This window comes from Mytilus galloprovincialis, chromosome 3 (assembly GCF_965363235.1).
Source record: "Mytilus galloprovincialis chromosome 3, xbMytGall1.hap1.1, whole genome shotgun sequence".
In the NCBI taxonomy this organism is placed as follows: domain Eukaryota; kingdom Metazoa; phylum Mollusca; class Bivalvia; order Mytilida; family Mytilidae; genus Mytilus; species Mytilus galloprovincialis.
In genome coordinates, this window is record NC_134840.1 from 108,443,291 (window position 1) to 108,458,347 (window position 15,057).

Here is a 15,057-nt window from a genome sequence, read left to right on the forward strand (position 1 = left end):
TTCGTGTGATAAGAGATGGCAAACCAACAGTTTATGTGCGACCAATTACAGAACTTGTTCTTCTTGTCTCTGATCGAGAACAATGTGTTTGAACTTTAAATATAAATTGTATTTGTTCAAAGATTTATTTAGTTATAGTGATATCCAGAAGACTGATATCAGACGGGGAGTGTAAAGTAACATTATTAGAACTATTCAGTATATAATGCTAATAATAAAATCTGGCGTTATTGTGGAAACATTCTTTACCAGTTTGTTTAATTAGATCGAATTTTGTCGATTTAATATTTTGTGTATTACTATATTTCAATTTTATGTCACTGAAAGCTTATCGTAGGTTTAATCAGAGTTATCGAACTTTTTCATCAACCCATGTGATGACAAACTATCTCGGACAATTTATCTTGGAATTTCCATAAGCTTTGGCTGACCACAATCTCTTCACCACTCTATCTTGTTCAGTCTACATTGATGAATAAAATGGTTTAAACTGTCTGCATTAGTTGCATTACTTAGTGGCAGAACAATGATGCAACCATAGATAAGCATTTTGTTTTATGCCCCACCTACGATAGTAGAGGGGCATTATGTTTTCTGGTCTGTGCGTCCGTTCGTTCGTTCGTCCGTCCGTCTGTTCGTTCGTTCGTTCGTCTGTTCGTTCGTCCGTCTGTCCCGCTTCAGGTTAAAGTTTTTGGTCAAGGTAGTTTTTGATGAAGTTGAAGTCCAATCAACTTGAAACTTAGTACACATGTTCCTTATGATATGATCTTTCTAATTTTAAAGCCAAATTAAACTTTTGACCCCAATTTCACGGTCCACTGAACATAGAAAATGAAAGTGCATGTTTCAGGTTAAAGTTTTTGGTCAAGGTAGTTTTTGATGAAGTTGAAGTCCAATCAACTTGAAACTTAGTACAAATGTTCCCTATGATATTATCTTTCTAATTTTAATGCCTAATTATATTTTTTATCCAATTTCACGGTCCATTGAACATGGAAAATGATAGTGGGAGTGGGGCATCCGTGTACTTTGGACACATTCTTGTTAAATTACATTTTGAAAAACAAAACTCAAGTTTTTAATAAAATTGAGAATGGAAATGGGGAATGTGTCAAATAGACAACAACCCCACCATAGAACAGACAACAGCAGAAGGTCACCAATAGGTCTTCAATGCAGCGAGAAGTTCCCGCACCACCCTTAATTTAATCGCGGCCTGATTCAGTGGGAAAAAGACAATCATGCATATTATACAAGGCAGATAAGTAATATCTCTCCCCCCCCAGTTATATACAAGTCTAACAAGTTTTATATATATAATAGGGCGCAATGGTATACTATTTTTTTTTCGGTTCATCTGATACTAGGCATTTTGAAAACTAGTGGCGAAAACGTAGCGTTTGTGGCAAAAAAGGACACATTTTTAGAGGAAATATATATCTCCCGTCGCAATTGAAATTAGATTGAGTAACGGTATATAAAATTACAACACATTTACAAACAAAATAATTATAAATACCTTTATCCAGGCTCGTTTACTGGTAGTGCTACATAGTATTCCAATAATGACGTTTTCGTATTGAGAATGTTGCAATGCAGAATTGCATTTTTTTTTCGCTTCAAAAAACCGATGCAAATTTTCTAGAATAATGGAATTTAAAGGGGCACTAGCTACGAGATATATAAAAAATCTAAAGTATGATTTTTTTGTTCAATCGATTTTGTAAGTGAAATAGTGAATTAATAATTTGCTTTTATCAGCTAAAATGGTTCAATTTTGTCAAATTAAGCTTATTAACATTGATGATGAATTATTCACTTGCAAGTGATTAATTCGACCTCATTGAATCTGTATTCATGAACTCCAATTTAACCCTGTAGAAAGAGAAAGAATAACGCATGCATTGCCCGTGTACGGCTATTTGAAGGAAAAGAATGTCTACATTGAAAGTGAAACAAAGGTAAATATTTGTTTGACTGATTCGATCCACATAAAATCATTCTTCTTTTTTAAGGTAAAAACGATGATAAGCATGTATTTTTAATCGATAATGCAAAATTTAAAAGACCTATAAAAATCCAATAGCACGAGTTGCTTATTCTATTTATATCTATGTTTATGTTTACATCGCTTATATGGTCATAGAAAGGTCAACTCGATAGTCAATTAGATTGCGTTTTGGCTAAAATTCACACGAAACGAAGCTTCATCTTATTGAGACCATGTCCTGTAAATTGTTTGTTTTATACTTTTGATAGTTTGGAAACATGTTTAACATTGTTTAAAATAAAATATGAGAATATCAGTCAAATCGGTGAATATGAATTTGACAGCTACTGCCCCTTTAATAATTACATACAAACCTTGTGAACTATCTGAAGTATCATACCATAAGACGTCATCAATAAATCAGAGTCAAATGAAACACTTTATTTGACAATCACGGCGCCCAAAATCAGATGTATTATTTAAACAAAATGTTAAAGTAAATTAGAAATGGGGTAAACAAAGTTTATAACATAATTAGTTTTGATTTCATTGATTAAGATATAATATCAAAATTAAAGAAATAAGAATAAACCAGAACAAGGTTGTGTATAACACATTCAAATGGATGCGTTCTTTTTGTCCTCCATACAAATGTTGCCACAAAAACTTTGTAATTGTTGAAAAATTCTTAAGGATAAACTTAAGGGAGGCTTAGAAATTTTTGTCAGATAATCGGATTCTTAGTTTTTCCCTACGATACAGGGTAAAATAATGTACTCATAACACCCATTTTTCTTTTCATACAAGACTTCAATAATTCATAAAAGGTTATTTATCAAAATTGAAGCAGTTTCTAGACTTCTTTTCCTTTGGTTTTTACCAAAAAAATACCAATGCAAATATAAAGTATAAAGCAAAATCACAAAAACACTGAGCTCCGAGGAAAATTTAAAACGAAAAGTCCCTAATCAAATTGCAAAATATAAAGCTCAAACACATCAAACAAATGGATAACAAATGTCACATTCCTGACTTGGTACAGACTAATTATGTAGAAATAGGGGCGGAACCTGGTTTTATAGCTAGCTAAACCTCTCACTTGTATGACAGTCGCATCAAATTCCATTATATTGACAAAATGCGTGAATAAAACAAACAGACATAAAAGGTAAACATTTCAAATGAATTAATAACAACTGACATATTCCTGAAATGTTACAGGCATTTCATTTTGTAGAAAAGGGCGGATTAAAACTGGTTTTATAGATAGCTTCACTTCTCACTTGTATGTCAGTTGCATCAAATTTCATTATGTTTACAACGATATGAGAACAAAACAAACAAACATAGTAGGTAAAAATGTCAAAAATAGGGCCAAAGTGGTCATCCTCTTTCCGCCATTTAGAAAAATATATAGATATCTCGAATAAAAAATGCAACATAACCTAACAATATGTTTAGCTCTTTTTGTTCCTTAACTAATTCTCTTCTGATCTAGAGTATCAATTTTAAATTCAATTTCAATTATGTACCTCCTTAAATTTCAATGTTTGCACAATGCCATTCAAACCACTCTTGATTTTTAATAATATTGACGAATTACCCTCAAACAGCTCTGCAACAAGTTATAAAAAACATAATCAAAAAAATAATCAAAGAACCAAATTCGCGATGAACTATATTAGATTGAGAGATGATTTTATGTCAAATCACTTGCTCTCATTTCTGTTTAAGGTCGTTTAGTTTTCTAATTGCATTGTTTCTTTGTGAAAGAGCTTGTTGTTTTTCTGCTTTTAATCGATCTTTTTCTGCCTTTAATTGATCTTTGTCCTTCTCCAATTGTGCCAACTTGGTATCTCTTTCCTCGGACAACTTTTTCTCTCTCTTCAACTCTTTTTTAAGGACTGTCACTTCTGTTTTCTTTTCATCAATTTCTTTATTTAACCTATCAATCTTTTTTTGTATTTTGTGCTGGTTTTCTTCAATTGTGCCTGTTAAATCTCTAAGTCGACCTTCTAAAATTGACTTTTGGAGTTCTAATTCCATGATCTTCATATTTTTGTCGCCAATTTGTCTTTCTAATCTTTTTACTCTGACATCGTGTTCTTGGAGTGCCTCTGAAACACCAACCTTCACTAACTGTTTGAAGAACGGTTGAAGGTCTTCCCTAAAACGATGGAAAGGAAACTATTGGACATTTACAATTTTAACGTATACTGTAAAAGCAGAAATTTTCGTGGGGGGGTTTAATTTCGTTTATTTCGTGGATAAGAATTATCCACGAAATTAAAACCCCAACGAAAATTTAATTGTAGATTTACATTATGCTATGATCTGACTAAATCTGATTGACATTATATAATTGATGAACATAAATGCATACAATGAAATAAATAGGTCAATTGAATAGACATCGATATTCAAAGGATTTCTTTAAGTCAGACGATGATCCTAATCCTTTGTTTGTACAGTAATTTATAATCATCGAGAACTGTCAATCAATGTCATTTAACAGTCTAATGCGTCTGTAATGCCCTCAAGTCGTAATACATTTATTACACAATCATTGTCCTTGGATAAAACACCAAAGGTGTGTAAAGCCAATTAACATGTGCAGGGTACAACACTTGATTCGTGCTCACTGTTACTATGAAATTATTGATTTTTCCCAACAGCGAAAGTTCAGATCAGTTTTAATAAGTATTGTCAATTATAAGGTGTCATTTATATAATTGTTTTCTAAACTTAAAATCCACGAAATTTAATCCCCACGAACTTACTCTTGGATACAAAACCACGAAATTTTAACCCCACGAAAATTAATGTTTATACAGTATATTTTTGTTTCAGACGGGAAAAAGGCACTAATATTTATTTAAAAAAAAATAAGTCAATCAATAAACTATTCACCAAAGATCAAATGAAGTGGCTATAAGTTATATAGGCAACAGTACGAAATCAAAAACATACCGTTTCGTCGGCTACAAAAAGCACCGACATAAAAACTATGAATCAATTAAATTATTTATAACAAGACAATTTATGAAAAACAAATATAATAGTCTTAACCAAAGACAACCTTTTTATGCAAAAAGGAATGTGCGTTATGTTTTTTCGGTCTTTACGTCCGTCCGTCCGTTCGATCATTCATCGCCCTATTTTATGTCTCTTATTAACTCAAATTTGGAAGTTGTATAAATAAACTCATCACAGATACCAGGATTGAAATTTCATATTTACGCCAGACGCGCAGTTCGTCCACAAAAGACTCATCAGTGACACTGAAATCAAAAAAATGTTACGAAGTTGAAGAGCATTGAGGATAAAAAGTTCCTAAAAGTTTTGCCAAATACAGCTAAGGAAATCTATTCATGAGGTAAAAAAGCCTTAGTATTTCAAAAATTCAAACTTTTTGTTGACAGTTAATTTATGATTATGAACATATCAATGATAACTCAAGTCAACACAGATGTAATGACTAATAGGCTGGTGATACCTTCGGGAAAATAAATCTCCTTTAGCAGTGGAATCGACCAAAATTTGTACGTTAAAGAGGCGAAATGATGTTTTTTCAACATTCAGTTTTTATACATAATTTTGATATTTTTTTTCTTAGCAAATATGAATGGGTTTTTTTGTTAAATTTTCAATTAAAGATTAGGTTTTGCTCATCGATGATTTTGCTACGAAATTGCCTTTTTTATGAATTTAAGATAAATATTCCAAATTTCCGCACAACTTATATATTACCGTAAATTTGCAGATTTAAAATTGTTGTATATATACATTACTACTAGTAATACCAGCACAACAATGTTAATATATATATAAATAGATTCCAAATTGATGAAATACAATAGATAGATACAGAGATAGGTTAAGATTTGTTAAGACTTGTTTAATTATGGTTCAAACCAGGTCGAGCATGGTTCAGACTTGGTCAAGAAATGTTAGGACTACGTCGAGTACGGTTCATACTATCACGAATGGTTCAGACAACAGTCGAAAAATATCAAATTAGTTTCGAGCAATTTCGACTGGTCGAGTAAAAATTAGTACAATCGAGTACAGATATAGACCAATTAAGTCTTTTGCTTGTTTGCAGTGACAACAGTTTAGCGTTTGGAAACATTTTGCTTAAAAACTTATTCGATTAATTTACTACACATCGCTAACTTGAGGAGGCTCAGCAAAAAAAAAGAAATATTTGTGTTCTCATTACAAATTTTATTTATAACACTATTAGTTATTACTTTATGATATGGTACAAAAAAACAACCAAACAAATCGATTCGGTTTGGCCCCAGATGACTTTTTACTTGTTTATATCATTGAAAAAGCTCCAAATTATCTCCCTTTGGTGCAAACATGCCATGTTTTTGGTATTAAAATTGAAACATCTTTTTTTAACTCATCGGTGACCTATATTTTTATTATTATTTTCAAATAAGCTGTACACAAACTAAATAGTTGTAAAATTTAAGCGATTCCTGTAATCCAGTTCTTTTTTTATTTCGATATTACCTCTATTTCTCCTATTAGTTCGACAGAAAAAAGGGACATTAACAAAAATGTATGCTTCTTTCGAAGGAAGGCAGATTGTGAGCTTAAAGGAACGGTGACCCCATTTTTTATTTCATTTTTCTATTAATGTATGATAAAGTTCATTTATAAAAAAATTTGGCAAAATCCTATATTACAAAATAAAATATTTTATACCCGAAAGCACACTTAACAGAAAATCGACATACCTTTCGAATACATTTCTAACTTCATTGTGCGAATCTGGATCCTCAAAGTCTGAAGAATTTTCTGGTCCTGTTGAAGAAAAAGACATTGTTTATATATTGCTTTTTAATCTTATCTAAGCATTCAACAAAGAGAAAACTAAAATTGAACTCATAAACAATTGCTTTTTACATTACAAAGAGCCAAACCACATGTTTATAACCGAATTGCATATGTTGATGATCAATAAAAACTCTTTTGTTGGGAGGTATGCTTCAGCCTTTGGACACAAAGATTTAACATGATGGGGTTGAAGGGAGAATATCGAAGAAAACCCGACATATCATGACTGAAAACAAAGGAAATACTGCAACGAAAAAACAAGCAAGTATCTAAAAAACACTATCCACAAAACCTAAGGTGGAGTAACACAAAACACAGCTTAAAACAGGAGCTATCAGATGCTCTGGTCTAAAAGTTTATCAGATCATAATCTACATGTTGCACCTGCCATGTTTATCATTGCACGTACGAATTCGATGACAAGTTTCATTCGGTGATGTCTCAATCGAGGAAAAAGGTCAGGATAATATAAATGATCATCTTCGCTATCCAACGGTTACGAACCACTCTCCTCCTCTACATTGTAACATGAATTTCGGACATATACTAGTCAACAGAAGAAACGATACACGACTTTTGTTTTGAAAGTTTAAGATGAAGTTTTTCGTTTATAGGACCAATATTGAAGGTAGTAATTCTTAATGACCATGGAAATATAAACCCGTTTAAAAATTTATTTTTTTTTGCTTTCATGAAGTCATTTGGCGAAATTTAAATTTTTTGACAAAATTTACATAAAACAGAAGTTCCAAATAATGATGCCAAGATCTCATTAAAAGGTAAAGACAATTTTTGCCATCAGTTCTTAAAAAAAAAATCAGACTGTTTCTTTGTTTATTTGTAAATCAAAGTTCGGCCCTACAAGAAATTGTTAAAATGTATCCATTATTAATAGATTTACCATAGACAGTATGTGTAACGTGAAATTAAAAAAAAACCAGTAACAATTTTAAAACTAATCCGAAAGGTTCCAATTTAAAGTATGTTGTTTTCATATCTAAAGCATTGATTTGCGACGAAAACAATTTTTAATTGTTTTTGCATTTGTTGAGATCAGTTACAATATGAACATAACTTAATTAGCATATTAAATATTTTTAAACAAATTAGAAAATTTTATTTAGTATTTACAAAATTCTGTGTCGATTTTTTATCCAACTTTCCGCAAAAATAATTTGCCCTCTATGATTATTTGCACGGAATTTAGTTACTTTTCGACAGATTTTGATATTCATTTTCATAAGTGCATAGATTGCAAATGAAAGCTTTGGAAAATAGTGTATTTCATTTTGTTTTATATTTTATAAGTTTTGATAAATTTTATTCCAAAGTCGTGTATCGTTTCTTTTGTTGACTACTATATATCAATGGCACTTAACAACTTACTTTAGATGTATGTCCGATATACATGTTAAAATAGTTATCAAAGGTACCAGGATTATACTGAAGTACGCCAGACGCGCGTTTCGACTTCATAAGACTAATCAGTGACGCTCATATCAAAATATATTTATAGAGCCAAACAAGTACAAAGTTGAAGTGCATTGAAGATCCAAAATTCCAAAAATTTGTGCCAATACGGCTTCGGTAATCTATGCCTGGATAAAAAAAATCCTTTGTTTTTTGACAAAATTATAAGTTTTGTAAACAGGAAATTTATCGAAATGACCCCATTAATGATATTCATGTCAACACCGAAGTGTTGACTACTGGGCTGGTGATAACCTCGGGGACGAAACGTCCGCCAGCAATTGCATCGACCCACTCGGCTTTCATAGACGTAATTTACGATTCTGTTTCAAGGCATGTATTTACAGATAATTTGTTTTAGTATTTTACAAGGCACAGATGTAAACGATACTGCTCTGTTATTTTCTGGTGCGTGTTTTTTTATTATCTTTTCTAAAGGTGGTACCTAACGCCTAACTAAAATTAATTTGTCATTAAAACGTTCTGCTGATTTTACAGAGTTATCTCCCTGTAGTGTTAGGTACCACCTTAAATACGCCTAAGATGTAAGCGTTTAACGTTTTACTTGGCAATGATCCAGTGTTTATGAACTTTTGGTGTATTGATGTTAGTCCCGGGACTAGTTTTTAGAGCACTCATTTGAAATTCGATGTGGCATGTAATTTGGACCTGACGCTTTAAACTGATTAAGTTAGATAACCAATTATTTTCAACGCCTTTTTGTCTTATATCTAAGGACGGTCTCGTTTTCCATTTACGTTTAATTGAATATGGCAGCGTTTTATTGTTGTCTGTGGTAAAAATCGCTTTGAATTGTTGGATCAGTTGTTCATCATTTTCTTTACTGTCGTTTACTAAATAGTCGTTGTTTTTCAATGGTGTCCGGTTTTCTTGATTTTTATCATTTTTATTGTTATTTTCAAATTCTTATTAAAATTAAATATTTTTGTTTATGTATGCAAAACAAGCTTTCCTGATTTAGTTGTCGCGTGCATACTTTTCAGAATACCTTTATTGCAAAGATCTTGTCCTCTTTGCCTGTTTGTATAGTCTTGTTTGCATTTTCCTGATTTTGTGTTTTATCCTTCAACTGGTAGGCTTGCTTTTAAGCGGATTTTGAAAAAAAATACTTGTCTAAGAAAGTGAACGATTTTCTTCTCAAATTATTATACGATAGCACCATATTGTCACATATCTGTAATTGTGATTGATTGTGTCACATACGAAATATGTCAGATTTATCTGTTTATGATAAATAATTCCGGTTTTAGTAATAATTAAATCGGACTTTCCTTTTAGGAACCCCAGTCAATAAACAAAGTGTTTTACCTATGCAATTATAACGATTTATAAAACCCAATCATTTCCTTTACAGTTTACCTTGATTATTATAACGGACTAACACTTTTTTTTTAACAAATTTTATGTATACTTTTAAATTTTAACCTGCGTTAATTTACTTTCGACTATTATATACTTTTTTACCCCAAGCTATTGTTATTGCATAATAGCGACTGGATTCTTTCAAAAATGTGAAATATTGTAACTTAGGTAAAATGTATGACAAATGTCAAAGAGGGGGAAGTCCAAAGTACACTTCGCCCATCTGAATCTGCCTAATTGAATAGCGATGGAGGTTGTGAAGTATTTTCATTAATTTGTTTACATAGCTTATACCTATGATACGTTAATAGATGTCTGATTTACTTTAGTTACTTGTTTATGATACTTGAAAATATATCATTACGTTACAAAGTATATTATTGAAATATCCAGGCAAAGCAATGATTAAATTGTTGTTTCCTCAGAAAAAAATTACTTAATTTTAAATACAATATTTTTATATGACACAACGCCTCACTTGCACTTTCGCATTTCTATGTTCTGTGAACCGTCCAATTTTGGTTTCAATCATACTATGGCGCTTATTCATCAAAAGTTTACATTATAATAAACACGATATTCCTTCGTACTCTATTTAGCCTTTCAAACATTTTTTTTGATTCGAGCGTTACTGATGAGTCTTTTGCAGACGAGACGCGCGTCTGGCGTAAATATAAAATTTTAATGCTGGTATCTATGATGAGTTTATTTGTATACATTATTTTTTTTAACTTTAAGTCTTTTAAGATAGATTTTTAATACAAGATTAATTTAATTATAACTGAAAAAATGTTTCTTAACAGCAATGTGTTTATCAAAGAAAAAAAAAGAAAAATACACAAGACGTCGAAGAAGAAAAAACATAATATAATAACAAAATAGATAAAATAAATCAATAAAAAACAAAATAAATAACCCAAACACATTTGTCTTATAGCAATGCTTAATCCAACAATACATAAAATAATAAACCATAAAAGAGAGACGGAAGATACGAGAGGGACATTCAAACTCATAAATCGAAAACAAACTGACAACGCCTGGCTAAAAATTAAAAAGACAAATAGACAAACAATCGAACACATGACACAACATACAAAACCAAAAAATAAGAAACTCGAATCCCACTAAAAACTAAGGGTGACCACCGGTGCTCCGGAAGGGTAAGCAGATCCTCCTCCACATGTGGCATATATAAAAGTCATAAGAAACCTTAAATTAAAAAAACAATATGCATATGTTTTTTATAACTAAATGGATAGCTTTCATTATACAACTTATGTACATATACTTTTTTCTGAGAAAAATTCTTTAATTTGTCCACATTTTGAAGAAGTTTACTTATTTTTAATTGCTTCCTTCAATTCGCCGACATATTTTCCGTATGCATAGTGACCTGAGCGTAGGCCTCCTCGTAAAATTCCGGTGGTCGCAGTACGCATGGATCTGTCATTAAAATAAACTAGTATCTGATTGTACATGTTAAACACGTGCTCAATACCCATGCTTTTTGTTATTTGTTTACTATAAGGTGACAATCGGTAAACTTTTGCTTCAAAACACGACAATTAATGAGCTGCAATATTTGTTAAATCATAATAGACAGAGGGAAGAAAAAAATACGATTATACGATATATTTGCGTAAAAAATGAGAAAATCGTGCACAGAGGACTAAGTTTATGATATATACATGCATTGGTTCAAGAATTGGATAAACATTATTGTTCACCACTCACTCGTTTCATATGACTTTAATATATATAATCTTACCACTTAATAAAGCATCTGAAATTGGTTCGGACATTTGTTATTATATTCTCGAAGAACACTTATAAATTAATCCTTATTAGTACGAGAAAAAGAGAACTTAACGGTCGAAATTTTGTCAAAGTTGTATTCAGTGGTGTAATACCCGGATGACAAAATCTGTACACCTAGGCTGGTTCTCTCCCTTGCAACATACGGGCATTTGAGCCAAACAAATAGAAGACAGGGAATCAATACACTTGACAACTAATTCTTTTAAATTTTAATTTTTAAAGCAATTATTGGATTTGAATAAATAATGTAGCAATGCGTGCTAACTTGACAGTCTTCAAATTTAAATATTTGATACAATGGGAGTTGATTACCACAGTATATTTATTCTATACATTTTATTCGTGTACTGTTTATTTGTATATGTTGATATAGTTATGATATGATTATAATATCGCCGTCATTGTCCTCCTCTCGCAGAGACCTAAATTGTTGTATTGTATTCTTTTTAAGTTAATTTATTCTTTCGACTTTTTGTTTTCGTCTTTCTGACATTTCAACTTTTATTTCTCGTGTGTAGTGTTTATCTATCATTAATATCTCATTTTGGTCTTTTGTACCACATCTTCTTTTTTATATTTCCATTCGGTCAATCTCGTCAGATTTTAATAGTCTACATCAAACAATTCATTGATGGTATTTGAATCTGCCGAGGTGTATATTAATGAATGTTACTGCTCCTATACGATAACATCATTTAAGGACGTATAATAAGCTATTTGTATGACGAACCACGTCACATGAACATGTTCTCTCACAGACAAAACATATGGTTTAGCTGCAGCAACATGGTTTTACATAAATTTTGCATCCAAAATATATTTAATGCGTTCCCTCAGTTTTAGTTTGTAACCCGAATTTGTTTTTTTCTATCGATTTATGAGTTTCGAGCATAGGTATACTACTGTTGCCCTTATTTATACATCTATTTTTAAAATATATATAATTTATGAAAATTTTTCATATCATATCTTTAATAATACGTTTACTGCCAACTAACTATATGCAATAGTGATCAACTTGATAGTGCTTGGAACCTTAATTATGCTGTATATGGGAAAACTGAAGCAGGTAGACGTTTGAAATTTGAAAATTTTTATGACATGGCTAAGCGATTTAAAATAGCTGGTAACTAATTGAGGAACATATTTTTGTATGACAGATACATTTCAACTGAAATTTAGTTGTCTTAATATATAATATCTTACTTACACCCAAAATATACTAGTATTTATGGGAACCATCCACCGAAATTTTCATTATTTTGATGATCAATATGATCATTATTTATGTAATTTTATCATTGTTTTTTTTTTTGGGGGGGGGGGGGGTCGTAATTTTTTTTCCTACTTAAAATTTTCATTTTAATGTTTTTTCAATGTGAAACAGTTAGAATTAATAATGACCTTTCAATTATTATCTTTTGACATACAGTCAATTCCTTGGTTCGACATATTTACTTAGTTAAGCTTTTTGTTTATCTCTTGTACATTGTGTATATAAGTGTTTCTGTTTTTTTTTTAAACAATTAAAATAGAAGGCCATTTTTGTTAGTGTAAATAACATGCTTTTCAGAATTATGGTATATGATGCCATAAAAGCTGCAACACATCAAAGAGAACATCTTTATGGATGTGGGTTTATCTTAACAGTATAAGTGTGAGAGAATGATTGTGTAAATGATTGTGCAAATGTAGTTTATTTAAGTTTATTTCATTGTATTACATAGTTTTGATTGCTCTTGTGTGTAGACAAAAAAATTGTATCTAAAGTCAATATAACATAATGGATAATCATGTACAAATTTTTTCAATGAAATAGGTCTTTTCTCTAGTGGGCGAAATAAAAAAATAGTTCAATTGTGTGTTTTCAAGAGACACACAGTACAAGAGATATTGAAACTTTATGGGGGGATGAACGGGGTCATCCGTGTTACTTCGGTCATAGTGATAGTAGAAGTGAGGGACTTTGTGTCATGTTCAGGGGGTTCGTGTAACACTTATCAATTCAAAGTTTTAAAAAGTTTTGAAATTTTGGATTTTTGGAATTTTGATCAAAGTTTTAAAATATCAAAATTTCAAATTGTGTTAAAGTTTTGAAATTTTGAAATTTTAACCAAATTGTTAAAATATTAAAATTCTAAATATCGTTTATAAATTTGGTAGTTTTGGAATTTGATCAAACTTTTAAAATACTAAACCTAACGTGCAATTTTGATTCATTTCACTTTTTGAAAGTTTGATTTTTAAATTTTTGATTAAAATATCAAAAATAGAAAAGGGGCGAAAAGAGGGGTACCTGTAAACACTGATGTAAACACGACTCTGATAACAATCATTCTTAGTTATAAATAAATAGCACGAAATATATCAAATCATTTTTGATTACAAAATAAATAATGGAAAGAAGAAGCCTTTTTTTTTTTTTTTTTTTTTTTTATATATATAAGACATATTAGACATCACAAGGGATAACAGTATCCCAGCATTTAGAAGTAACAGTGAAAACTGACCAACTCGCAGTAAACCAAAAGTATTATTCGCTTTTTTGACGTTCCTGATGAAGGTAGATCCAGAAAAAGTGCTTCGGTCGCATGCAACTTTAAACGTTTTGTTTTCTTTTTTATCGATTGCATGACGATAATATATTGCCTTTTATGATTATGATTTATTTCAGTTCCAAGACATAACACGGAAGGAATACTTAATGTATAGCGTCGCAATGAACGTTGTGCTAGGCGCGCTTCAGCTGGCCCCTAGACAAAAAAATGTACTGGTTCAGTGATTATAGACGTCATACTAGACTTCGAAATATAACAATGAACTAAAATTAAAATCATACAAGACTTAAAAGGAAAGAGGCTCCTGAATTTGGACAGGCGCACAAATGCGACGGGGTTAAACATGTTTCGTGAGATCACAACCCTCCTCTATACCTCTAGCCAATAAAGAATGAAAAACACACAATAATACGAACAGTAAAACGCACTTGAAAAGGAAATACAAGTCCTATGTCAGAATAGGAAACAAACGAAACTAATCAAAATGACAATGATAATAAATTAACAAAGGACTACTATACATAAAGCTAGCAGTTACTGCCATACGCTAGCTTTAGACCTCAATTAAACTGATTGAAAGGTTATTATGCACACTCTCTCCCTGTTGTATTTATTTCTAATTTGTTTCGGAACATTCATGAAATATGCGTCACTGGCAACAAAAAATCGATAATTTAAAATAGGTTGTTTACGTACAAATAACGAAGAAACTTAGGATTCAACTCCATCGGACAAAGAAGCCCTTATAGATGGATTTTGATATGTTTTAACTTCACTTTGGCCAAACACCAGTCCTCTTCAATTTTTTTTTCGGTTCTAATTTTTTTCTTGACTTTCAAATTTCAGTTTTCAGCGTTCCGTAGTTGAATTCTTTACTTAAAATTCAGCGTTTACATTGTACTGGTTTTTCGAGAGCAACATTGGTGTATGGCCAAAAATTGAAAAATCCATCATGCAGCTGACACTGTGGCTACTCTTTACACG

General features: G+C 31.2%; 1 protein-coding gene across 1 annotated transcript; it reads right to left on the bottom strand.

The window, feature by feature from the left end:
* Nucleotides 1-2,711: 2,711 nt before the first annotated feature.
* Nucleotides 2,712-11,586, bottom strand: LOC143066700 (uncharacterized). The gene is made up of 3 exons (XM_076239521.1): nt 11,466-11,586; nt 6,742-6,808; nt 2,712-4,157 (listed from the first exon to the last, which is right to left on the bottom strand). Exons 1-3 carry the CDS (start codon nt 11,497-11,499, stop codon nt 3,710-3,712), a joined length of 549 nt encoding a protein of 182 aa, XP_076095636.1. The 5' UTR covers nt 11,500-11,586; the 3' UTR covers nt 2,712-3,709.
* Between the last annotated feature and the right edge of the window lie 3,471 nt (nt 11,587-15,057).